Source organism: Cucurbita maxima, unplaced genomic scaffold (genome assembly GCF_002738345.1).
Source record: "Cucurbita maxima cultivar Rimu unplaced genomic scaffold, Cmax_1.0 Cma_Scf00026, whole genome shotgun sequence".
NCBI classification, from domain to species: domain Eukaryota; kingdom Viridiplantae; phylum Streptophyta; class Magnoliopsida; order Cucurbitales; family Cucurbitaceae; genus Cucurbita; species Cucurbita maxima.
In genome coordinates this window covers 125843-148837 of record NW_019272042.1, presented here as the reverse complement: position 1 = coordinate 148837, position 22995 = coordinate 125843, and the positions used below count along the sequence as shown (strand labels likewise).

The window sequence follows — 22995 nt, the reverse complement described above, 5'->3', positions numbered from 1 at the left end:
ATATTAGTACAATAATCAAAATTAAGAATTATTTAAACTATATGGTCTTTAAGTCAGAAGTTTCGACTAAAAGGTTAAAGATTGGTCGTTATTGTTGATAATAACTTGCAAGTCAACGATTATATCTCTCTTTTTATTGGTAGAAGCGAGAATGAGAAATTCTCCATTATGATAGAAAGTTGGGTAAAATCCCAATATTTCTAAAAAGTGTGATGAACACGTGAAATGGGTATAATTTATTTCCTGATATAAACAATTGCGTGGGATTGCAATCTTTACAAATCGTTTCTGGAAAGGGCAGAAATCGAGAGAAATGGAAAATGGGGCAAAGGGGAAGGTGTGTGTAACAGGAGGCACTGGATTTATAGCGTCATGGCTGATCAAGAGCCTTCTCGAGAATGGCTACTCTGTAACCACCACTGTTAGAGCCGACCCAGGTAAAGCAAGACCCCTTTCTCCTTTCCATTTTTGGTCTCTGTTTTGATTTCTTGCCTTTGCCTGGTTGACTTCCAGATCAGCTTCTTGGATTGTAAAGGATACTCTCCTTCCAATTCTGTACTTGAGTCATTTGAATGTTATATGAATTCTTTACTGGATTTCACTTTTTTTTACTTCTTTTGAGGTTGCATGCTAGGTGTTTGATGATATTACTATGAGAGTTGATCACTTGACTGCTATTTCAGCGCAGTGCCTTTGGCTCTTTAGATCCATATTAAGCTGCCGCGAAGTTCAAGTGGATTGGTTACTGTATTATTCCCTTGCCATAGAAGACTCGGTGTTAATAATTTTGTTTCTTCTTTCTGCTTTTAAGTTTTTGGAATTCATTAAGGATTGTAAGAAGTAGATCCAACCACAAATGAAGTTTTCATTGAACAAGTAAGAATTTATAAAACAAACCACCAATAACTAAATCGTTATTGATTATATTTTAAGAGGTATAAGCTTGTGCAATACTTTTCTAACTAGTTTTCTGTATGTAAACTTGTTTACATTTTAATTTCCAAATAGATCAATTGTGTAACTCGTCTTTCCTCATCTAAATTTGTTCACATTTTAATACGGCACAGAGATGAGAAGGGACTATGGATTCTTGACAAATCTACCCGGAGCATCAGAAAAACTTCAAATATACCATGCTGATCTAGACGACCCGAATAGTTTTGCTCCTGCCATTGCAGGTTGCATTGGGGTCTTTCATCTTGCTACCCCAATTGATATGAGTGACAAAGAAGGTGTGGAAGTGTTGACTAGAAGAACGATTGAAGGAACATTGGGCATCCTTAAAGTTTGTCTAGATTCAAAAACGGTAAGGCGAGTTGTATACACTTCCGCTGCAGCCACCATGCAGTTTAATCACCACACAGTAGACTTTTTGGATGAAAGTTGTTGGAGTGACATTGATTACATCAATAGTATTGCACCACTTGGAAGATCATACCCGATTTCTAAGACATTAACTGAGCAAGCAGTTCTTGAGTTCTCTCAACAATACGGATTGGAAGTTGTCACTGTCCTTCCAACTTATGTTGTTGGTCCCTTCATTTGTCCTAGACTTCCCGACTCTATTCGTGTGACAACGTCTCTGATGTCAGGTACTTTTTTTTTAATGTTTAAAGTATCTTATGCTTGTTGAATGCATCTTGCACTTTGCACGTCGACTTGGAATCTTCATTGAAGAGTAGGCAGATGCCTAAGTTTTACTGAATCTTATTGCTAGAGACATATTTGGCAGTTGATCTTTATAAAATTATATATTGTTTTTGAACTTTTGAGCATTGTTTCCTTTTTAATCCTCAACCTCTTATAGGGTCCAATTACAGAACATTTGAATTACGTCTCAGAAGTTAAACATTATGTTTTTGTTTAGTGCAAGCCATTAATACGAATGATTGAATGTTATTATGACATGCCCATTTGATCGATTTTGATTGAATTGGCTGAAGTAACATATAGTTGAACAAGTTAATGAGCATGCAATGGCATGCATTATTTTGGGGATGGTATAAATGATAAGGACTACATAGACTGTAATTCAATTTGAACTTTTGAAGACATTTCCTATCTTCATTTTGCTTGGGATACCTCTTTTATCTCTGTTCTTTGACAATAGCTATAATGATATTATGAGTTGACTGAGTTCATGATCCATAGACTCCATGGAATTATGCTCTAATTTAGGGCCATTATGGATTGACTTTCGTAGTGTTCTAAACACTTGTTTTACACTTAACAAAGCTTTTGTAAGCACTTAGAAAGTCAATCCAAATAGGCCGTTAAGCTAGGAAGTTGTGGGATGCTTAAATATTTTATTCCCTTGCTGAATTTCAAACTTGAGTAGCATCAATGTGAGCCCTTTAGCTTCTTTTGCATGGAAATTAGTAAATTACACTCTGTTTATGACTTAGTTCCAAAATGATATTAAACATGAAAATTGTGCAGGTAATAAAGCAGAGTATGGATTGATCTTAAAATCAAACATGGTGCATGTAGATGACGTGGCAAGATCACACATTTTTCTCTTTGAACATCCAAATGCAAATGGGCGATATGTTTGCTCTTCCCACTTAATCACAATCGAAGAATTGGCTAATCTCTTTTCTGCCAAGTACCCAGAATTTCAGATACCATCGCCTGAGTGAGTTCCACTGCATATTAGTTTCCCATTATCATTACAGAATCTTCTCTCTTAGTAATATTGCAAAGTTAGCCTTCGATAATCATTTCATTTTTTATTTTTGGTTTTTTGAAAATTAGGTTTAAAAACATTACTTCTACTTATTGATTTTGTTATTTTATTGTCCTCTTTTTAGACATGTTTTCAAAATCCAATCCAAGTATTGAAAACTAAAAAATAGTTCTAAAAAACTTGATTTTTTTTTTTTTTGTTTGTTTGGAATTTGGCTATCAAATGGGGTCTTAACAAGGTTAATGATCGTGGTGTTTATTTATAATTTTTTTTTTTGAATTTGTGATTCTATGTAGCCCTTCTGTATATGCTTATTGGATAAATATTGATTGGTTTGGCCCAATTTGATTGGTAGATGATAGAAGAAAGGTGATACTCAGTCAAAATGAAGTTTGGCATACAATATGCCCCTATTTTGAAACAACAAATCAAATCTCTTTTATAGACCTTTTTGTTCAACTGTTCACTTCTTTTTTATCATTTATTTATCAAATCATGCAAGATTTTTCCATTAAGCATATTACATCGTCATCATTATCAATTTCACAACAGGGACTTTAAAGGTTCGAAGTAAGACAAAGTTGTTTATTTGAAGTTTGGGGATTAAATAAATACAACTGATTCGACTGCAGGTCTTTGAAAGATGTCAAAGGCTACATATTCAGTGATGTCTCTTCAAAGAAGCTTTTGGATGCTGGTTTTCAATACAAATATGGTATTGAAGAAATGTTTGATGGAGCAATCCAAAGCTGCAAAGAGAAGGGTTATCTCCATGAAACAAATTAGTAGTAAGCATGGAACGGTATTAATAAAAGCTCCTCATGATTGCAAAAAGAGGCCAATAATTTGATGTGGTTAGTTCTTCTAGGCTTTAGCCCATATAAAATATGTATGTTACAATTGTCTTTCTCAAGGAAGTGGTATCTATTTCTGTTTACCAGTCTGTTATCTTCTGAATATATATATATATATATATTTGAATGCTGGCTTCTGTTAGCATTACAGCTCTTCAGAGGTTACCACTCTTTTAAGGGCATGTCTTGGTTCTGTGTGTTTATGGGATTGGATTAATTAGTAGACTTCTTAGACCCAAGTTGGTCATTGATGTCTATTTTAGTAATGGCATTTAGATGCATGAGTTTTCAAACTCAATAATTTCACCTTTAAAATTTACATTTTGAAGTATTTTTGGTCCATTCTTTTGCGAAGGGAAATCGCCTTCTTTTGGGTATGAACCGAGGGGGGCTTTCTCTATCAATTCACAGTGATCCTTTTTCGTTCATATTTAAAACGCGTTACATATTTATTATGACAATGGGGAAAAAAGGAAGAGAGAAAAAAAAAAAGAAGGGATAAGGAAGTGAAAAAAGAACATGTTAGGAATCACGGCTCTCCACAATGATATGATATTGTCCACTTTGAGCATAAGCTTTCATCGCTTTGCTTTTGGTTTCCCCATAAGGTCTCATATCAATGGAGATGTATTCCTTACTTATAAACCCACAATCAACTTCTTAATTAGCCAATGTGAGACTCCTCTCCTAAAAATCCTCAAGAATAAAATTTGGTTGCTGATTTCGTTGTCGATGGTAGACGATATTGGCGATGACGACTGCGGAAGAAGATATTGAATGAGGCATTAAAGTATCTGAGTTCCTGATATTGTTACGGGAATGCTAGTCCTTGGTCAATTCATTCTTATGCATATGGTTGAATTTTTCTCAGGACTATTGTACGAAATGGTAGGAGCAGCCAATTCGGAGGATTCAAAACCTTGGAAGGTGTGTTCTTTGAAATTGTATTATTCCTCATTCTATTTGTGAAATGAAACTTTTATTGCACTAGAGCGTAAAGCAACTAGATTTTTATGAAATATATTCATAAATTATTTGGAATGTGGTACGTGCCATTCTAAATTCTGTTCCAATATTTTTCATTATTTGAAATCGTTGTTCTATATACAACATAAACTCTGTATCTGCTGCCTTTTTCAATATTTTCAATTACCAGTTTGTCTTTGTTTATGATGGCTCATTGACTTCAATCATATCTATCTAGATCTTAATCTTAGTTATAACTATATTGTTACTGATTTAGTTAGATATATTTTTTGTATGGTTTATATTATCTCCTAATATGTATGGTTTTTTTTTTTTTATTATAAACGGTATGAAAGAAATGATTTACACTTCCACATGGTCCCTTCTATTTTAAGAGGTGTGATTAATAGGCGTAGCATCTTCCACCGTGACCAAATTTATTCTGAGGGCTACCAATCTACCACCTTGATGAAATTGCCTTTATAGTTATCGATTTTCCACTTGACCAAATTTATTCAGCCTTTATTGTTACCAATCTTCCACCTTGACCAAATTTATTTGGAGTCATCACAGCTACTGTTGATATCATAACTTGACGTGCGATCAATATTGCACATAATCCTATCCAGTCAAGCTGGGAATGGATGACATCTTTTCCGCATCTTGTTATTATGGATTAACATCTATTCATACGGGAATGAATGACTTTAATTATTTTAATTATATTTATGCCTCAATTATGTCATTCACAGCTTGTGGGGGGAATGTTGAATGAATGACTTTAATTATATCTATACCTTAATTATAATTATAATTTTACTTAGTGCCTAGTGATTTAGTTAATACCTATATCTTTTTAGGTTGGTAAAAGTGATGTAAATTCATCTTTTACTGCGGTTATGGAAGACCTTTTCAAGAAGGCAAGTATTGCCATGAATGGATGCTATTTATTTTATCCAGCCACCCATCCAAAGAGAAGTAAGATTTTTGTTTTAGGTGAAACAACTCATGTTCTTTAGGGTGGTAGACATTCTCTAAAAACCACTTATTGTGACTCATCCATGCATGCATGCAACTGCGATTCTACCACGAACCCACAGATGTTGGCGTCTCAGCAGTGAGCTGGTAGATCACAAACCCGGAAAAAAAAACAAATTTTTTTTTTCAGATTTCTTAGATCTGGAAAATCTGGAACGAAAACATTCCAAATCAGTGTTGGCTGGCTAGACAGATCAGAGCCCAAGAATGTTTCAAATTAGTGCCAGAGATATGTCAACACGAGCTAGACAGAGGGCTGAGAAAACATGTATAGAGGAAGAAGAGGAAAAATGTAATAATAAATATGATTTATTTAGCCCAATATATCCAAAGTTTACAAAATAGCCAAAGGTATTAATGGTATGAGCCAAAAGCAAGATTGTTCCAAACTCGAAAATGTTCGAGTTTGAAAATTGAGAGACTTATTTTAAACTGTGTGAAATTTTACCGTTTTTTCTACATTTTTAATGTTTTGTTTTGTTTTAATTCTGTTTTATTTGTGTCTGATTTCGACTTTTCGTTGCGATCCAATTTCTCGTAACCTTGAAAATTGGGTTGTGATATTTTCATCTTGATATCCCAATTAATCTAGATGACAAAGAAGCTGGGAAAGTGTTGACGAGAAGAACAATTGAAGGAACATTGGGCATCCTTAAAGTTTGTCTAGATTAAAAAACGGTAAGACGAGTTGTATACGCTCGTAGACTTGCATCGTATCCCTTGACATTGATTACATGAAGGGTGTTGTACCATTGGGAAGATTATACCTGATTTCCAAGACATTAACTCAGCAAGCAGCTATTGAGTTCTCTCAGCAATATGGATTGGAAGTTGTCGCTGTCCTTCCATCTTATTTTGTCGGTCCCTTCATTTGTCCTAAGCTTCCTGACTCTGTTCTTATGACAATGCCTCTGATGTTATATATTTCTTTTCATGTTTAAAGTATCTTATGCTTGTAGACTTGGAATTCTTTGTTGAAGAGTTGGCAGATACCTAACTTTTCCTGAAACTTTTGGCTAGAGAAATAGTTCACTTCATCTTTTTTAAATTATAAGTTGTTTTCGAACTTCTTTTGAGGATCGTATCCTTTTTAAATCCTCAAACTTGTTACAAATTTCAATTACATAACGTTTGAATTATGTCTCAGAACATTAGATTATGTTAATGTTTCGTGAAAGTCTTTAATACCAATGCCCATTTGGTTGTTTGATGTTTGAATATTCATTCACTTACTAAATCTTAAACATGGGAGCATCATATTGTGTTTGTGAGTTGGTTATTTATTTGAAATGGAGAGATTGAACAAACACAACTGGTTTGGTTTGACTATAGGTCTTCGAAAGATATTAAAAGCTACATATTCAGTAACGTCGCATCCACGAAGCTTTTGGGTGCTAGTTTTCCATACAAGTATTGTATTGAAGAAATGTTTGATGGAGCAATCGAAAGCTACAAAGAGAAAGGGTACCTGTATGAACGAAGGAGTAGTAAACATAGAAACATAATTAATAAAATCTCATAATTGATTTCTTAGCTAATTGATGTTAGAGATACCGTTTCAAGACGTTGTATGTGAGATTTCAAATCGGGTGGAGAGCGGAATGAAGTATTCCTTATAAGAGTGTGGAAACCTCTTCCTAATATACGCGTTTTAAAATCATGAGGCTGACAGCGATACGTAACGGGTCATTCCGAACAATATCTACTACCGGTGACTCTGTTACATTGTCTAATCTTTTGAAAGTAATAAATCTTTTAAGATGGGGATAGGGAGTTCTTTTGTCTTCGAGTTGGATTTCCTTTTACATCTTCTCCAAAAAAATTTCATTAACTATTGTAAATTTCTGTAATAAAACCAATTATTTTAGTTGTATTATCACTCGCTTGAATCCTTCTATATAGCTTTAATATCCATTTGGAAAAATGAGAAAACGATGGGAGAAAGAGAAAATGGAGTTGAGCAGAGAAAAAACATAGCCTCCACATGATATCTGATAAATGAAAACCTTCCCATCTTGTGGGACATCATTTTTAAGATTGCATGTCCATTAGTCAGCTAGAAACCTTATCACAAATGTACGAGGTACACTAAAAAAGCCATAAATCTTAAACATTATCTCTTAGTTCTTCAAACTGTGTAGAGAGATGGAAGTTTGAGTAATAGAAGGCACTAGATTTACAGGTCGTGTCTTGTCAATCGACTTCTGGAAGGTAACCCAACTCAGGTATGTCTAAGATCACAGTCAAGAAGGAAGGACTCTTTAGTTTATCGTAATTCAAAAAGTACATCAAAAAAATTTAGAATGGAAAGATTTTTGGAGTCTGATCATATTTTGGATGTTTTCTCTTTTCCGGTGGTTGGAGAATTATTTGAATATTTTTTTATTTTAAGATTAGAATCTCAAAAAAGAAAATTTAGCATCGATTTTAACAAAATCACTTATTATCTTATTGATTAATTATAATCGTCAAAATTTTAAGTATAGTTTCTTCGCAATGAAATTCGATTCCCTAATTCTAAGTCGGATTCAAACTATAAATTAAAAGGAATTATAAAGAGTTTAATAACATGTCTAATAATTTTAGCAGTGTTCGTATGTTTTTTTAATGAGTATTTATAAAAGAAAAATCAATTAATTATGAGTACATATACATTGGGAAGATTCGAATCTTAATCTCTGGCAGAATATTTTAATGTTTCTCTTAGCTAATTGAAGTGGGTTTAATTTTTTTTTTTTTTTCAATGTAAACAATTGCGTGGGATTGCACCATGTTCTACGGAGGGCAGAGATCGAGAAATGGAAAATTTGGAGAAGGGGAAAGTGTGTGTAACCGGAGGCACTGGATTTCTAGCTTCATGGCTCATCAAGAGGCTTCTCGAGGATGGCTACTCTGTAACTACCACCGTCAGAGCCGACCCAGGTAAAAACACCCCTTCTTCTCTCCATTTTTGGTCTCTGTTTTGCTTTCTTGGCTTTGCATGGCTGACTTCAGCTTCTTGGATTGTAAAGGATATATTCATTTGTTAAGAATGAGTGTTTTGAATCTTTCTTCCAATTCTGTACTTGAGTCATTTGAATGTTACATGAATTCTTTACTTGATTTTGCTTTTTTGACTTATTTTGAGGTTTGCATGCTTGGTGTTTGATGAAATTACTATGAGAGTTCATCACCTGATTGCTATTTAAGCACACTGTCTTTGGCTCTTTGATTACTATTCCAAAACAAACTCAAACATTAAACTAGTTGGTTATAATATATTTAATTTATGTGAGATCTCGCGTTGGTTGAAGAGGGGAACGAAGCATACTTTAATAAGAGTGTGGAAACCTCTCCTTAGTAGACGTGTTCTAAAACAATGAGGCCAACGGTGATACAGGCCAAAGAGGACAATATCTGCTAGTAGTGGGCGTGAGCTGTTACAAATGATATTACAGCTAGACACCAGGTGGTGTGTAAACGAGGACGCTGGGCCCCAAGGGGAGTGGATTGCGAGATCTCCCATTGGTTGGAGAGGGGAACGAAGCATCCTTTATAAAGGTGTGCAAACCTCTCCCTTGTAGATGTGTTTTAAATCGTGAGGCTGATGGCGATATGGGTCAAAGAGGACAATATCTGCTGGTAGTAGGCATGGGCTGTTACAAATGGTATTGGAGCCAGACACTGGGCGGCGTGCCAGCGAGGACACTAGGTCTTGAGGGGTGTGGATTGTGAGATCTCACATTGGTTAGAGAGGGGAACGAAGCATCCATTTATAAGGATGTGAAAACCTCTCCCTAGTAGACGTGTTTTTAAACCGTGAGGCCGACAGCGATAGGAGCCAAAGCGGACAATATCTACTAACGGTGGGATTATACTGTTACAAATGGTATTATTAGAGCTAGACACCGAGCGTTGTACTAGCAAGGACGCTGGGCCCCAAGGGAAGTGGATTGTGAGAACTCATATTGGTTGGAGAGGGGAACGAAGCATCTCTTTATAAGGATGTGGAAACCTCTCCTTAGTGCATTTTAAAACCGTGAGGCTGACAGCCATACGGGCCAAAGCGGAAAAAATCTGTTAGCCCAAGCCCACCGCTAGTCATTTAACACCATATTAAACTGCCACAAAGTTCAGTTGGATTGGCTACTATATTATACCCTCCTTGCCATAGAACACTCGGTGTTAATAATTTTGTTTCTACTTTGTGCTTCTTAAAGATTGGGCAAATTTACTTTTAAGATTTTGGTATTCATTAAGGATTGTAAGAAGTAGATCCAACTGCATATGAAATTTTCATTGAATAAGTATGAATTTATGAAGGAAGTCACCGAAAACAAAATCGTTGTACAATATATTGTAAGAGGTATAAGCCTATGCAATACTTGTCTAACGTGTCTACATTTTAATTTCTGAATAGATCAATTGTCTATCTCGACTTTCCTCATCTAAATTTGTTTACATTTTAATAATGCACAGAGAAGAACAAGGACTATGGCTTCTTGACAAGTCTACCCAATGCATCGGAAAAACTCCAAATATACCATGCCGATCTCAACGACCCGAACAGTTTTGCTCCTGCCATAGCAGGTTGCATTGGAGTTTTTCATCTTGCTACCCCAATCGATGAGAAGGACGAAGAAGATGTGGAAGTTTTGACGAGAAGAGCGATCGAAGGAACATTGGGCATCCTTAAAATTTGTCTAGATTCAAAAACGGTAAGGCGAGTTGTACAAACTTCCAGTGTAGTCTCCATGGATTTTAATCACCACACAGTAGACTTCTTGGATGAAAGTTGTTGGAGTGACATTGATTACATCAATAGCGCCTCACCATTCGGAAGATCATACCCGACTTCCAAGACATTAACCGAGAAAGCAGTTCTCGAGTTCTCTCAGCAGAGCGGATTGGATGTTGTTAGTATCCTTCCAAGTTATGTTGTTGGTCCCTTCATTTGTCCTAGACTTCCCGGCTCTGTTCGTGTGACAATGGCCCTTGTGTTAGGTAAGTATCTTATGCTCTTTGAATGCATCCTTCGCTCTGCACGAAAGACTTGGAAATCTTCATTGAAGAATAGGCAGATAATTAAGTTTTATTGAATCTTTTTGCTAGAGATCTTTATAAAATTATAAATTGTTTTTGAACATAGCGATAACGATATCATGGAATTATTCACTGATTTAGAGTCGTTATGGACTCACTTTCGTAGTGTTCTAAACACTTGTTCAAAGCTTTTTTAAACACTTATAAAATCAATCCAAATAGGCCGTTAAGCTAGGAAGTTGCATGATGTTACTTTATTCCCTTGCTGAATTTCAAACTTGAGTAGCATCAATGATATTAAACATGAAATTTGTGCAGGTAATAAAGCGGAGTATGGATTGGTCTTAAAATCAAACATGGTGCATGTAGATGATGTAGCAAGAGCACACATTTTTCTCTTTGAACATCCAAATGCAAATGGGCGATACCTTTGCTCTTCCCACTTAATCACAATCGAAGAATTGGCTAACTTATTGTCTGCCAAGTACCCAGAATTACAGATACCCTCTGCCGAGTGAGTTCCACTGCATATTAGTTTCTCGGCTTCCTTTGATAAGCATTTGCTTTTTAAAACTTAGGCTCATAAACACTCTTTATTTATTTATCGTTTGGCTCATAACATCATTTGAATTTTATCATTTATTTATCGAATCATGCAAGATTTTTTGAATTAGATGTATCATATCACCGTCATTTTATCAAGTTTACGAAGACTTGGTTATTTATTTGAAACACAACTACAACTCCAACTGGTTTTGACCGTAGGTCTTTGAAGGATATCAAAGGGTTCAAATTCAATCCTGTCTCATCAAAGAAGCTTTTGGATGCTGGTTTTGAATACAAGTATGGTATTGAAGAAATGTTTGACGGAGCAATCCAAAGCTGCAAAGAGAAGGGTTATCTCTAGCTCATCCTTTTCTATTAATATTTCTGTTTAGAATTGTCTGTTATCTTCTGTGCATGTATGTGTGTATATGTATTCATTTGAATGATGGCTTTTGCTAGCATACGATTGTTAGAACTATATCTCTTAACTGGGAACTTATTCAAATAGGAGCAAGAGACAATATGGGTAAGTGATGTCGATGAAGATTTTAAATTTTGATGAATTTGATCCATATTTATAGCAAAAACACGTCCAAAAAAAATATATTGAATCATTTTTCATCAATTTTTGAAGGCATACCGATGTCATATTTCTTCATTTTTAACATGACATCATTTATCGTTCTTAAAAAATCTATTTCATGTTTAAATTTTTAAAATATTATTTCCAGGTACTTCTTTAACTTAAATTTAATTTCAATACTGACCTCGAAATTTGTCAAATTTTGATGAATTTGACCATTCTTTTCATAAAAAAACACATTCAATTTTTTTTATTCCCGGTAATAATAATGTCGAAAATTACATTTGCCAGATTTGTCCATTTCTTTGGTACATTTATAGTTTTTATTAAAAAAAAATGGTATATTTATTTCTTAAAAAAACTATGATATATTTTATTACAAAAAATCAAAATTAAAAAAAAAAAAAAAACATTTTTCCTTTTTAAAAAGATAAATCCTAACCGTTGGTTTTTACATAACGGTATTATATGGCCATAGAAAGCGCGCCAAATAGCTTCAATGGGTCCCACCTCCAACTGGGCTTTCTTGTAATATCGCACTCCGTTTCCAATCATGGACCGGCGTCCCAGTTCATCTCTCGCGCGCTTGCTTTCAGAGGGGCTAGGGTTAGGGTTTTAGCAAGGAGAGTTCTGCAGCTTACTCAAACATGGCTTTCTGGGGTAAACTTGTCAATCCCTTGTATTATTTTCACCATTTCTTTCTTCTTGTTATCTTTTTTATTTCATTCTCTCCTTTTTCTCTATCCTTTATATTGAATTTGTTGTTGTTTATTTTATTTATTTAAATTTTCCTATCATGTTATGGAGTTTGATTGTTGGTTAGCATTGTCGAGTGTCGGGTGTATTTTTCGATTGCTTTTTCATTGTTTTGATTTTCTGAGTTTTCTTTGTGTTTTCTCATTTCTGTTTGTTAGTTTTCCAGGAACTGAAGTGAAGCCTGGAAAGCCCTTTACCCAAAAGTTCGATGACTTCAAAGGAAGGCTTCATGTTTCACTGGTAATGATTACAAACTCCACTCTTTGTTCTTTGTGATTAGAGTTTAGAGCTGGGTTGCCGTAGTTTCTTGGGTATTAGTTGTGTAGATTTGATTTTTAGTCCTTGTTTGGGTTTGGTAATTATTATGAATTTATGGATAATGAATTCGATAATTAGCAATTGGAAGCCCTTTTTTTTGTGTATTAGTTTCTTCCTGGGATGGAGGTCTCTTTGTCCCCTGCCCTTAGGTTGTCCTCTTTGTGGCTTTAATATACTTCATCTCAGTTTCTGATTAAAAAAAAACAAAGGAGACGGTTTTTCTCATGGATGTCATCGCAGGCAACATTGGGGTTTGGTACAGCAACAAAGAAAAGCGTTCTTCAGTGTAACGTGGGGAATAAGAGTCCTGTCTATCTATGCTCATTGTTTCCTGAGAAGACTGAGTGTTTGCAACTAAATTTGGAATATGAAGAGGCTGATGAAGTCATTTTTTCCGTTATTGGTCCTCGAAGCATTCACCTTTCTGGTTATTTTCTAGGAAGTTCCCGACACAATAATGTAAATGATGATAATACGTATCCATTAGTTTCTCTGCATCAGGGTGGATAACTTCTCTGTTGTTTATATTTATTTATGTATAGTAGCTCTTTATGGGTGTAGTATTTGCAATCCTTCAATTATAAAAAATAGTAGGCAAAGATAAGAAATATAAAATGTCTTAAGCTTTTTGTATATTTTCAGGATAGGATGGGCATCGCTTATATTTCAAGTTAGGATAATCATATAGCTTGGGTTTTTTTGAGATGCCCAATTTACTAAGCATATATATCATCTATCTATGACAATAAATTACCATGTTTCCTGTGTTCTCCCTTCTACCATGCCTTGTTTTCTGGGGCTTGTTGATTGCATTGTTTCATGATGAATTTTTGTTATCCTTCTTTAACTAACTAAATAAAAAGAGAATCCTATGGAGAAGATATTGCAAACACTGATACACAGAGCTCTGAGTATGCTGACGAAGACAAGTATGAGGATAGTTTTATTAATGATGAGGATCCAGAAGTTTTCTCCCCCTCTCTTATTTCGAATGAAGAAGGTTTGTATCTTGATTGCATTACCATCCCTCTCTAATAATTGTGGGGTCTTTTTTGTTTCCTCCTTGCATTCGTCTCTTCATTTTCTGCTCTTTCTGCATTTATTGAAGTCATCCTTTAAAGCTTGCTGTTATTTGCATTGATTTTATTGCATTTCAAAGTATTTGAGGCTGCCTTAATCCTCATGATTCAGGGATGGTGAAGCTTTATATCCGCACTCCTTTTGATTTTGGGAGACCATGTCCCAGGATGTTTTGGCCTATAACGTTGTTTATGAGAGAGAAGTTTTAATCTCTTCAATGTTTAATTGTTCTTTAATTTTTTGAGGCTGCATTTATGAAGTATTATGGAAAAAATAAATTTATATTCAGATTTGGATGTCTCTAGGCAGCCTAAGTTTCAAGTTGGTTCGATTTTCAACATTATGCATGAAGTTGAAGTTTTTGTTATCCTCGATTCTTAAATAAATTCTCTTTGTTCAAGGTGCATTAATATGCATGAGGGGTGAAGCATTAAGTTCCTAGTATTTAAGGTGCTTCCTTTTCCAAGAAGAATTTCAGTTGTCTTCATTCAATAGTTTATGTTTTTGCAATAATTTCATGGAAGTTTAATATCATTCATGCATCCGTTAATTCTTTTAGGGGTTGCGTATTTTCTCCTCATTTAGTCTTCTGGTGTATTCATTTGTTCCTTGCTTATTGAAGCTTCTTTAATGGGGCCAAATTCCATTTTTATGGATTAACTTTCCGCTTGGATTGAACAACTTGATGGGGAGTTGGAATTTATTCATCATGAAATGGTTCTTTGCATAATAGAATATCTTCAAAAGAAGCTAGATTATTTCCCAATACAAACAAGAGCTCAATGATGCTTACTTCGCTATTTTTTGAGAAGTACAAAGTAAAAGCTATTATAGCAGATTTGGAAGGCCCTCCCTAGTTTTCTCAAGTTTCTTAAGATGGTAGTAAAAGTCAATGATAGAGTCATCTTCGATAGAGGTGCACTTTGTTAGGTCTATGATAAGTTTTTGTTCATGGTTCTCTATTTTGTGTATTTGGTATTTTTTTTTTTAAATTTTCTTTTTCACTCCCTTTGGAAGTTTGTATCCCTTGAACTTTTAATCAATTTCATTATATGAGTGAGAGGTTGTTTAGTTTTCAAGAAAAAAATATTCTAAACTAGGAGAAATTTAATTGCACGTTTTGTGTTAGAAAATGGCATATGCTATGTGATTTAGGGATCTATATGGCTGTACCTTAGATGTTAGTGACCTAGATACCTTATATTTTCCCAGATGACCTATGTTCAAACATTTACAATATGGTTCTTATTATATATAAGACAAGTTTTGATTTTCCATTTTTAGTAGTAGTTTAAATCATGCTGATCGCAGTATGAATGCTATTTGATTTCCAATAGTTTGACCATTCTCAATCTGGTGTGAATAGATGAAACTCTTGGCAAGAACAAAATCAGAAATAAAACTCGCAACTGTAGGCGGCTCAGAAAGAGCTATCAGTTGAGCGAATCTGATGACGAAGAAAATTCTCAGCCTAAAAATAATGTAAAAACTGGGATCCCCTCAGAATCGGAGAGTTTAGATGAAGACAACCATCCCATATCCTCCTTGTGCAATAATAGAACCAAGGGAGAGATAGCTACGGATGCAGAGGAAAAGGAAGCAAGAGAGCACAAAGTCTTACATGAAAGCAGTGATACGAAGACAGAATTTGATGGCGATTTTGTTACTGGAGTTAATGGAAATACTGATGGTATTATTGATGATGGTCTGCTGAATGGGTGAGTTCCGGCTATAAAATTGTCATTTATGAGATAAATTGTTAATTTGCTTTCTCCTCTCAATGAAAAATAAAGTGCAAGTCTTAGATTTGTATAGCAGGGCATTTATGATTTTCTCTTAGAAATGTTTTGAAGGTCACAAATCCATGCTACTTTATGTATACAGTTAGTGCCTTTCTTGAGAACGTCTTGAAATGATGTCTAAATGGCTTGGAGCTTTTGTTGAACAGTGTTATTAATTTATGATGTCGACATTTAATGAATCCAAGCAAGGAAGCTAGAGAGCAAAATAATTTTTCATTTTTGCTACTGGGTCATTTCCTGGAAACGTTGAAGGAACACGTTAGTGGTGGGTTGGGGGGGGTGTTCTCAAGTTGCTGGGTTATGCCATCCTCAGATAATAATAATACTAAAGAAGCCATGCCTATGCCAAATAATGCACCAGATTGACCAACATCTAACTTTATTTTTTCCCCTTTTGATTTGAAGTTCTAACATCATATAACTCGGATCCGTTAAGTATTTTTCCGTTGGGTCGTTTACTTGTTCATAGAAATAATTCTTTTGAAGGGACTGACCTTGCATATTTGATGAAGAAACCGGGAAAACAATTGAATGAGCTCCTCTCAAAGGTATAAAAGGGAAAACAATTAATCAATGAGAAACCGATTCCAGGCAATTCCCCATCAAGGATTATTAAGCTGAATAGGCCAATTTCTAAAAGAACAACTGGCTTAGCATTATCTAATGGCTAGCTAGGGTTGGGAGAGAGCTTATAATGTCTGTTTATAGCATTGGCCAAAATATTTTTCTTGTTGAAACTGGGTTTTTCTCTTTGGTATTCTGAATGATGTCAACCAGTATACTAGCTCAGTTAGTGCTTGATATCTGCATTTATTCTACGGCCTTGAATAGGATTTATCCAGTAGGTTGGCATTGGTATTTCTTTTAAGGAGACAAGATCTGCTTTTGTTATTCACTTATCTTGCTTGTGCATTGGATATAGGGAATTAGGCTTGCCAATCAGATCTTCAGAAGTTGGTAGTGAACGGAAGAAGAAACGGAAAGGAGAGCGATCGAAGAGAAAACATGTTGAAGCTGATGGTAATAGTTGTAGTGGTGCCACTTCAGGAGTTGAGATCCAGCAAGATGAATTGAAGATGGATAACACAGTCAAGACTGTGTGCGGAGAGAAACAGGAGAACATGTGAGGATCAGCTTCAGATATTTATAGTTGCTGGATTACATTCATTTAAGTTATTCTAGCATATTTTGTATTTTAGCAGCCTGCTGACTATTCTATTTCTTTTATCTTGATTTTGCTATTATCCAAATCTGAAGCACTGATGTGGGCCATGAAGATAGTGAGAGACCAAAAAAGAAAAAGAAGAAAGGGTCAGAGCAAGCGAAAATCATCGAAAATGATGGTACATGCGATCTCAAGCCTGACAAGATGGACCAAGATGTGCAACCCACTTTTGATCAGTAAGTGTGCAGTCTCTTAATTCTTAAGTTGGTACCTGAGTTTGTGAGTGATCAGTAAGTGATTATTTGCAGTTTGTGAATGCTGCATTTCTGTCACTTTTCTGCTTGAAACAGGACGGAAAGATAATGCAGTAACACTAATGCAGCTCGGCCTCGGTGTTAATTTTTTTTTTTTATGAGATATCCCTAATTCACTGGAAAAATAACTGTCACCTAGAAATTGAAAAGTTATTGAAACTAATTTCATCTGAGTTGTCATGGTCAAAACAATCCAAAATCTTCTTTTGTTATCTTTATAATATAAAACATATACCTCAACTGGAGAGGATGGAATTTTCTAAACCAGGTATCTAGAATCTTGTTCGACTTGGGTAAGGCCTTGGTTTCTAAACCAGTTGCGAGCCTGAGTGTCCTATTTTTTTGTGCCACAATGTTTATGGACGACCTTTAAGTTCAATGTTTTCGACTGCAATTTTTCAGGACTGAAAATCATTCTACGACGAAGAAAGTAACCAAGAAGAAAAGGACCAAAGCACTAGAAAATGGGGATTCTTTGAAGTCAGAAACTGAGGATAAGGAAAGTAATGGTGTCTCGAAGTCATCTCAAGCTAGAACCTTACCGAGTGGCTTGGTTATTGAAGAACTAGAAGCTGGGAAACCAAATGGAAAAGTTGCTACTTCCAAGAGAAAGGCAAGATCCATTTGACTTACACATACACATTTTGATTGCTACCTTCTTTACTACTGATTCAAAGTTAGAATGTCCTTCATATCCTTGACTTCTGTTTGGTTTCAGATTAGTGTACTTTATGTTGGCAAGTTAAAGCAAAGTGATGAAATAGTCGACTCAACCGACGACAAGTCTCCTTATAAATTTCGCTTGGGTAAGATCACTTTTATAACAATGTGTCAATGATCCGTCTCCCCCTTTCTAATGAAATTATCTTCTATATATTTGCTTTCTCCAGGAGTTGGCCAAGTTATAGAGGGATGGGATGCTGGTCTTGATGGTACAAATTTCAAAATGAATGCTTGTGCTTTTCTTTTCTGTTTTTAATAGCTCAGTTTGATGAACACATCTTCTGCACATAAACCATTAGGTATGCGAGTCGGTGAGAAACGAAGACTTACCATTCCGCCTTCAATGGGGTATGAGAGGAGAAGCCAATACTTGTTCCCCCTCTGCACTGAGTTTTCCTGCATCACTTTTCACTTAAGTTCATGCTTTATTGCAGATATGGGAGCGAAGGAAATGGGGGAAATATACCAGCTGATTCGTGGCTCGTGTATGATGTCGTATTGATTAAGGTTCATTAGTTTATACACTTCTCTTATCACTGAAAATACGGGCATGTTTCTTGGTACCAAAGCTATGGTTAATAGTAGGAAGTATGGATGAGATGTGAGCTTTGGTTTGCCGTTGCAGAAATTTTGGTATACATAGCCCAGAGAGGGGGCTTATTGTCCCTTGAATAGGGAAATTAATAGGGGTTTTTTTTTCCCCCTTTTCTAAACGATACTTCACCTGATGAAGTGGAGATTCAAACTTTCAAATTGGAAGAAAGATTATTAGTTTCTTCAAGAGATTTTTAGTTGAGATCATGTTAAGTTGGAAAATGAAATCTACATAATTTGATTTAATTTGATAGTAATTTTTTAAAAAATAGAAAAATCTCAATTTACATTTATATGAAATTCGAGATTCAATAGTAGGGTCACCTACTCACTATTTTAAATATTCGACATTGTTCAAATTTTTTTATTTCATGTACAAATGATGGCATTCAAGACAAGTGATTGAATTTGTTGGTTGACAATGTGTCATTCGTGGTGGAATTTTACATCAATTGGAAAGGAGAATGAGTGTCAACTAAAACGATGGGTCTCAAAGGGGAGTAGATTGTGAGGTCTCAAATTGATTAGAAAGGGGAATGACATTGATTTAAGAGAGGAACGACATTGATTTGAGAGAGGAACAAGTACCAGAGAGAGAGGATGCTAGATGGAAAAGGAGAAGTAATTCGGTGCCAAAATGTTCTATTTTTATGAACCATTCAATTAATGTCTTCCTCATTGCCCCTTTTGTGTTAGCAAAACAAGGAAATCCTAACATTAATGATGCTAACTTGGACAATGAATGTAGAGAGACCTATCATAAATCAATTCTCCCATCCAAAAAGCTTTCATCATCAGCCTTCCTCTCTAGATCATCTTCAAGCCCTTCTTCACAATCTTCACCATAAACACAAATTTCACAAGTCGTTCTTGACTGCTTCTTCTATTTCTTCTTCTTCTTCACTTGGTAACTACTTCAAATTCTTGTCAAAGAGGATGAAAATGATGGCGATAGATGCAAAGAAACACCCATGCACGACTCCATTTCACTACCCAAACGAGTTAGAAGAAGAAGGAAAGCATAGTTTGACACGTATATTGCTTTGAAATGAAAAATAAAAATGTACCAGTTCAATTTGTTAAGCCTTATGTCTTTGATGAGTAGATCAGAAATTCGAATCTCAGACTTTATTTTATAATATATAAATAAAAGCAATACTCTTCGTCGATTGGGTGGATCGATTACTTCGACGGGGTGAGACAAAGTGTAGTGTAATCTTGCTGACATATCTATTTTGAGTAAAGAGGCTACGAGTTCGATTCATATCACCTTGATCTAATATTATTAAAGCTACAATGAATATGCACTTAGAACATTTCTAAAATACACCAATTCAAATTTAAGGCTTTTAAATTATTCCAAATTTTTTAGAAGGTTTCTAATTTTAAAATTTTTTCCAAAATAAGATTTTTCTTATTTTCATCATTCACCTCATTTAAAAAGATATTAAATAGTTTTTTCATAAATATCTTAAAAAATTAATTTTGTTTAAAAAAAATATTTTTTTAAAAAGTTATTCCAATTATGTATCATTTGATTCTAGGTTTATTTATAAAATAAATATAAGAAACTTTGCTATTCCATAGTCTCAATTTTTATCTAAAATTTTAAAACGATTTTTATTTTCAGAGTAGTTTTAAAATATTTATGAAAGATTAGAAAAGATATTCTACCAAAAGGTTTTCTCACAGTTCCACTTCAGTACCCGAGGAAATGGAACGAGTTCTCATGATACAATTGATTTTCAAACTAATGCCTTTAGCCACTTAATCATAAACTTCAACTTGTTGACAGGGCTATGGCTGAGTTTTCTTTTTCGAGTTTCCCCTCAAAATTTTTAAATTGCTTGTGCTAGAAAGAAGTTTTCACACTCTTGTAAACAATGTTTTGTTCTCCTTTCCAATTCTTAATTGGTGTGGGATATCACAATCCATCCTCCTTTGTGAACCAGCGTCCTCGTTAACACTTGTTCCCTTCTCCAATCGACGTGGGATCTCACAATCCACCCTCTAATCGACGTGGCTCTAGAACATTTGAATCAATTAGTAGCTAGAATGGTTGATGCAAAAGAGTTATAATTGAAATCTCAAATGCCGAAAAGGGAAAATAATTACGTGTCGCATTTCAAAAGCAACAGTTCCAACTTCTGATTCAGACCAAAATAGACCAATAAAGGGAAAAAAAGGGTTCAAACAAAGTTGATCCCACAAAAGAGCTTAGATTCTCAAATCTGAGAGCACGGCGGCCGGAATCCTACTCCGGGCAAATACCTCGAAACGAACTCTCGAGCCAGACATTGAAGCTCACCATCTTCATCCATCTCATCTTCATGATCAATTGGGTTCAGAAAGCTACTCGTCGTTTCATTACAACCTAGCTGCGTTTGGAGCGGGTCGAGGAGCATTGGAACATTAGGCAGCAGACCCATATCGGAGGCAGGGGTGGTTTCCGGGAGCGGATTGTGGCGAGCAGTCGAGGACGGGCTGTGTAGCGGTGGCGGTAGTAGCCGCTGCAATGTGGAAAGTTTGGCCTGAATGTATGCTAGCTCTGCCTGCAGGTTCACTACCTGTGATGAACATTGATATGAATTAGGGTTAGGCTTGATGAGTAGGAAAATGAGTTTATCGAAGTTGAAATACCAATACCGAGATGTTCTATGACCTAATTTCAACACAATTCAACTGTTTAGGTCGATGTTCTTGATCACGTATTGAATTCAAAGTAGTAATAATAATAACGACAAATAAATAAAGCTTCTGAGTAAGAACGAGAGGGAGAAAGCCATAAATTTGAAACTATAACGAAAGATTCTTTTCTAACTTATCTCAAAATGCAAACTAACATGGCGTCCTACCTAAGACAATTATATATATGTATGTACGTATGCACGTATAAATGTATGTATGTACATAGGTAGATATAAGTGTGAGGGAGATTGCTTGATGGACAATAATAGACCATATAATGACAATTAAACTTTGATATTCTTGGCAAATATAGAGCAAAACAAGCAAGCAAAAATTAAACAAACAAACTCTTTCAATCAATTAACTATTTTTATTTGCGAAAGTTCATGATCCACTTCAAATTCAAACCATAAAAGACAAACCTATATTGTCCCTACCGTTTCAAATTTAAGTCTATCTCGTCCCTCAGGTTTCAAACATCCAATATGTTCCTAATAGGCTCTTAAATTATCAATTTTTGTGTCTAATACGTGCTTAAACTTTTAATTTTATCCGAGCAAGATTGAGAAAAAAGTAATTTAAATTTTGAATTTTATGATTTTTTTTTTTTTGGTTGGAAAAATACAAATGAAAAATTGTTAATATTTAAAAATAGAAGGGTCATAAATAAAGGGGGATAAATATGAAAAGGTCAAATCTCCAAAGTTATATATTTGTTTATTTCTCGAGCAGCTAAAATTGTTTGCTTAGTAACTTCGGCAAGCAACACCAAATATATAAGCCAGCCGCCACCGCTCTCCGCTCTCTCTCTCTCTCTCAAAACAAGGAATTATTTCAATTAGTTTGACAAAAATTCATTGGAAAATGGGTCACTTAAATTTCACCCCACAAAATAAAAACCCTAATAATTTGTTTCCTACAAATTCAAGTCCCCATGGTTTTCAAGCAAATTCCCAATCAAAAAATCAATAGAAAGAACGAAACCCTTGAAGAAATATTTATTTTGAGTTCCGCCCCTATAGTTTCCTGTTTTTGCATTCAGGCACTTGAATGTTACACACCCAACACCCTCTAAAAAGAATACCCCAAAATTGGAGTATGCATAATAGATGGATGTTTAAAGAGATTTAGGTGAAATTTGAGTAGGATTTGAAGAACTGACCTGTTGCTGAAGGGAGAAGATATGGGCAACACAGCCATAGACAGGATCTCGAACCCTAGCCAGAGCTTCATAACAAAGGGTAACACAGGCGTCCAGCCGCTTGTTTGCCGGGATGCGGAGGAGGAGTTTGGAGGCATTGCTAGCTCCAAACACCTTGTGCACCGCCGCGAAGTGGGCGGCGCCTTGTTCCGAGTCGAAATAGGGTGCAAAAATGCACCCTTTCACACACTTTCTCCTCAAGAACTTGCACGCTCCGCAGGGTCCTCCGCCGTGGACGCCGGCGCTACTCATCACGGCGTTCTGGAGGTGGGATTTGTTGGATGTCGGGGAATTGTATGGTAATGGGGTTTTGGTATTTGTTGTGTTTTTTTTTTTTTTTTTTTTTTTTGGTTGTTTAGATTCTAAGTTTGATGAATTTGATCGTTTTATTTTGCAAAGATGGGTTTTGTGTGTGATTTTGGTTTGAATCTTAAAGAGGAGGGCAAGTTGAGAGGCAGCTGCTTGCGTGAAGCAAACATATAAACATCCAGTGGTGACAGAAGCAAACTTCTTAACCCCTCTCAATGCCTGCCACCTGGATACACACATCTAATCCTAATTTTATATTTCCCATCACTTTCTNTTTTTTTTTTTTTTTTTTTTTTTTTTTTTTTGGTTGTTTAGATTCTAAGTTTGATGAATTTGATCGTTTTATTTTG

General features: G+C 35.3%; 4 protein-coding genes across 8 annotated transcripts; 3 read left to right on the top strand and 1 right to left on the bottom strand.

The window, feature by feature from the left end:
• Nucleotides 1-214: 214 nt before the first annotated feature.
• On the top strand, nt 215-6346 carry LOC111498944 (vestitone reductase-like). 4 transcript variants are annotated; one of them, XR_002720882.1, is made up of 6 exons: nt 216-437; nt 1068-1592; nt 2440-2635; nt 3319-3540; nt 4412-4467; nt 6137-6346. XR_002720882.1 is itself a non-coding variant. In XM_023150332.1 (4 exons), the coding sequence occupies exons 1-4, from the start codon at nt 314-316 to the stop codon at nt 3470-3472; spliced, it is 999 nt and encodes a 332-aa protein (XP_023006100.1). In that variant the 5' UTR covers nt 215-313; the 3' UTR covers nt 3473-3668. The 4 variants fall into 4 exon arrangements, 1 of the variants encoding a protein (XP_023006100.1); XR_002720880.1 differs by having other exon boundaries at nt 6071-6346; XR_002720881.1 differs by lacking the exon at nt 6137-6346 and having other exon boundaries at nt 4412-4708.
• Nucleotides 6341-11642, top strand: LOC111498945 (vestitone reductase-like). 2 transcript variants are annotated; one of them, XM_023150334.1, is made up of 6 exons: nt 6341-6375; nt 6416-6460; nt 8328-8466; nt 10003-10527; nt 10885-11080; nt 11332-11642. In XM_023150334.1, exons 3-6 carry the CDS (start codon nt 8343-8345, stop codon nt 11471-11473), a joined length of 987 nt encoding a protein of 328 aa, XP_023006102.1. In that variant the 5' UTR covers nt 6341-6375; nt 6416-6460; nt 8328-8342; the 3' UTR covers nt 11474-11642. The 2 variants fall into 2 exon arrangements, with proteins under 2 accessions (XP_023006102.1, XP_023006101.1); XM_023150333.1 differs by lacking the exons at nt 6341-6375; nt 6416-6460 and adding an exon at nt 7483-7769 and having other exon boundaries at nt 8333-8466.
• A 587-nt stretch (nt 11643-12229) lies between these two features.
• Nucleotides 12230-18634, top strand: LOC111498943 (peptidyl-prolyl cis-trans isomerase FKBP43-like). The gene is made up of 12 exons (XM_023150331.1): nt 12230-12355; nt 12618-12691; nt 13010-13245; nt 13633-13769; nt 15216-15567; nt 16574-16774; nt 16909-17052; nt 17533-17743; nt 17849-17936; nt 18021-18062; nt 18153-18201; nt 18288-18634. Exons 1-12 carry the CDS (start codon nt 12343-12345, stop codon nt 18367-18369), a joined length of 1629 nt encoding a protein of 542 aa, XP_023006099.1. The 5' UTR covers nt 12230-12342; the 3' UTR covers nt 18370-18634.
• Nucleotides 18635-20526: 1892 nt separating this feature from the next.
• Nucleotides 20527-22768, bottom strand: LOC111498947 (LOB domain-containing protein 19-like). The gene is made up of 2 exons (XM_023150335.1): nt 22298-22768; nt 20527-21014 (listed from the first exon to the last, which is right to left on the bottom strand). The coding sequence occupies exons 1-2, from the start codon at nt 22586-22588 to the stop codon at nt 20673-20675; spliced, it is 633 nt and encodes a 210-aa protein (XP_023006103.1). The 5' UTR covers nt 22589-22768; the 3' UTR covers nt 20527-20672.
• Nucleotides 22769-22995: the final 227 nt, after the last annotated feature.

Excerpts from the sequence above, each read along its gene's own strand:
- LOC111498945 (XM_023150334.1), top strand. The coding sequence starts at position 8,343 with ATGGAAAATTTGGAGAAGGGGAAAGTGTGTGTAACCGGAGGCACTGGA. Across the intron at positions 8,467-10,002 it reads CACCGTCAGAGCCGACCCAG|AGAAGAACAAGGACTATGGC; the intron begins GTAAAAACACCC and ends AATAATGCACAG. Across the intron at positions 11,081-11,331 it reads TTACAGATACCCTCTGCCGA|GTCTTTGAAGGATATCAAAG; the intron begins GTGAGTTCCACT and ends TTTTGACCGTAG.
- LOC111498943 (XM_023150331.1), top strand. Across the intron at positions 16,775-16,908 it reads GGAGAGAAACAGGAGAACAT|CACTGATGTGGGCCATGAAG; the intron begins GTGAGGATCAGC and ends CCAAATCTGAAG. Across the intron at positions 17,744-17,848 it reads TTGCTACTTCCAAGAGAAAG|ATTAGTGTACTTTATGTTGG; the intron begins GCAAGATCCATT and ends GTTTGGTTTCAG.
- LOC111498947 (XM_023150335.1), bottom strand. The coding sequence starts at position 22,588 with ATGAGTAGCGCCGGCGTCCACGGCGGAGGACCCTGCGGAGCGTGCAAG. Across the intron at positions 21,015-22,297 it reads TCTTCTCCCTTCAGCAACAG|GTAGTGAACCTGCAGGCAGA; the intron begins GTCAGTTCTTCA and ends TGTTCATCACAG.
- LOC111498944 (XM_023150332.1), top strand. The coding sequence starts at position 314 with ATGGAAAATGGGGCAAAGGGGAAGGTGTGTGTAACAGGAGGCACTGGA. Across the intron at positions 1,593-2,439 it reads GACAACGTCTCTGATGTCAG|GTAATAAAGCAGAGTATGGA; the intron begins GTACTTTTTTTT and ends AAAATTGTGCAG. Across the intron at positions 2,636-3,318 it reads TTTCAGATACCATCGCCTGA|GTCTTTGAAAGATGTCAAAG; the intron begins GTGAGTTCCACT and ends ATTCGACTGCAG.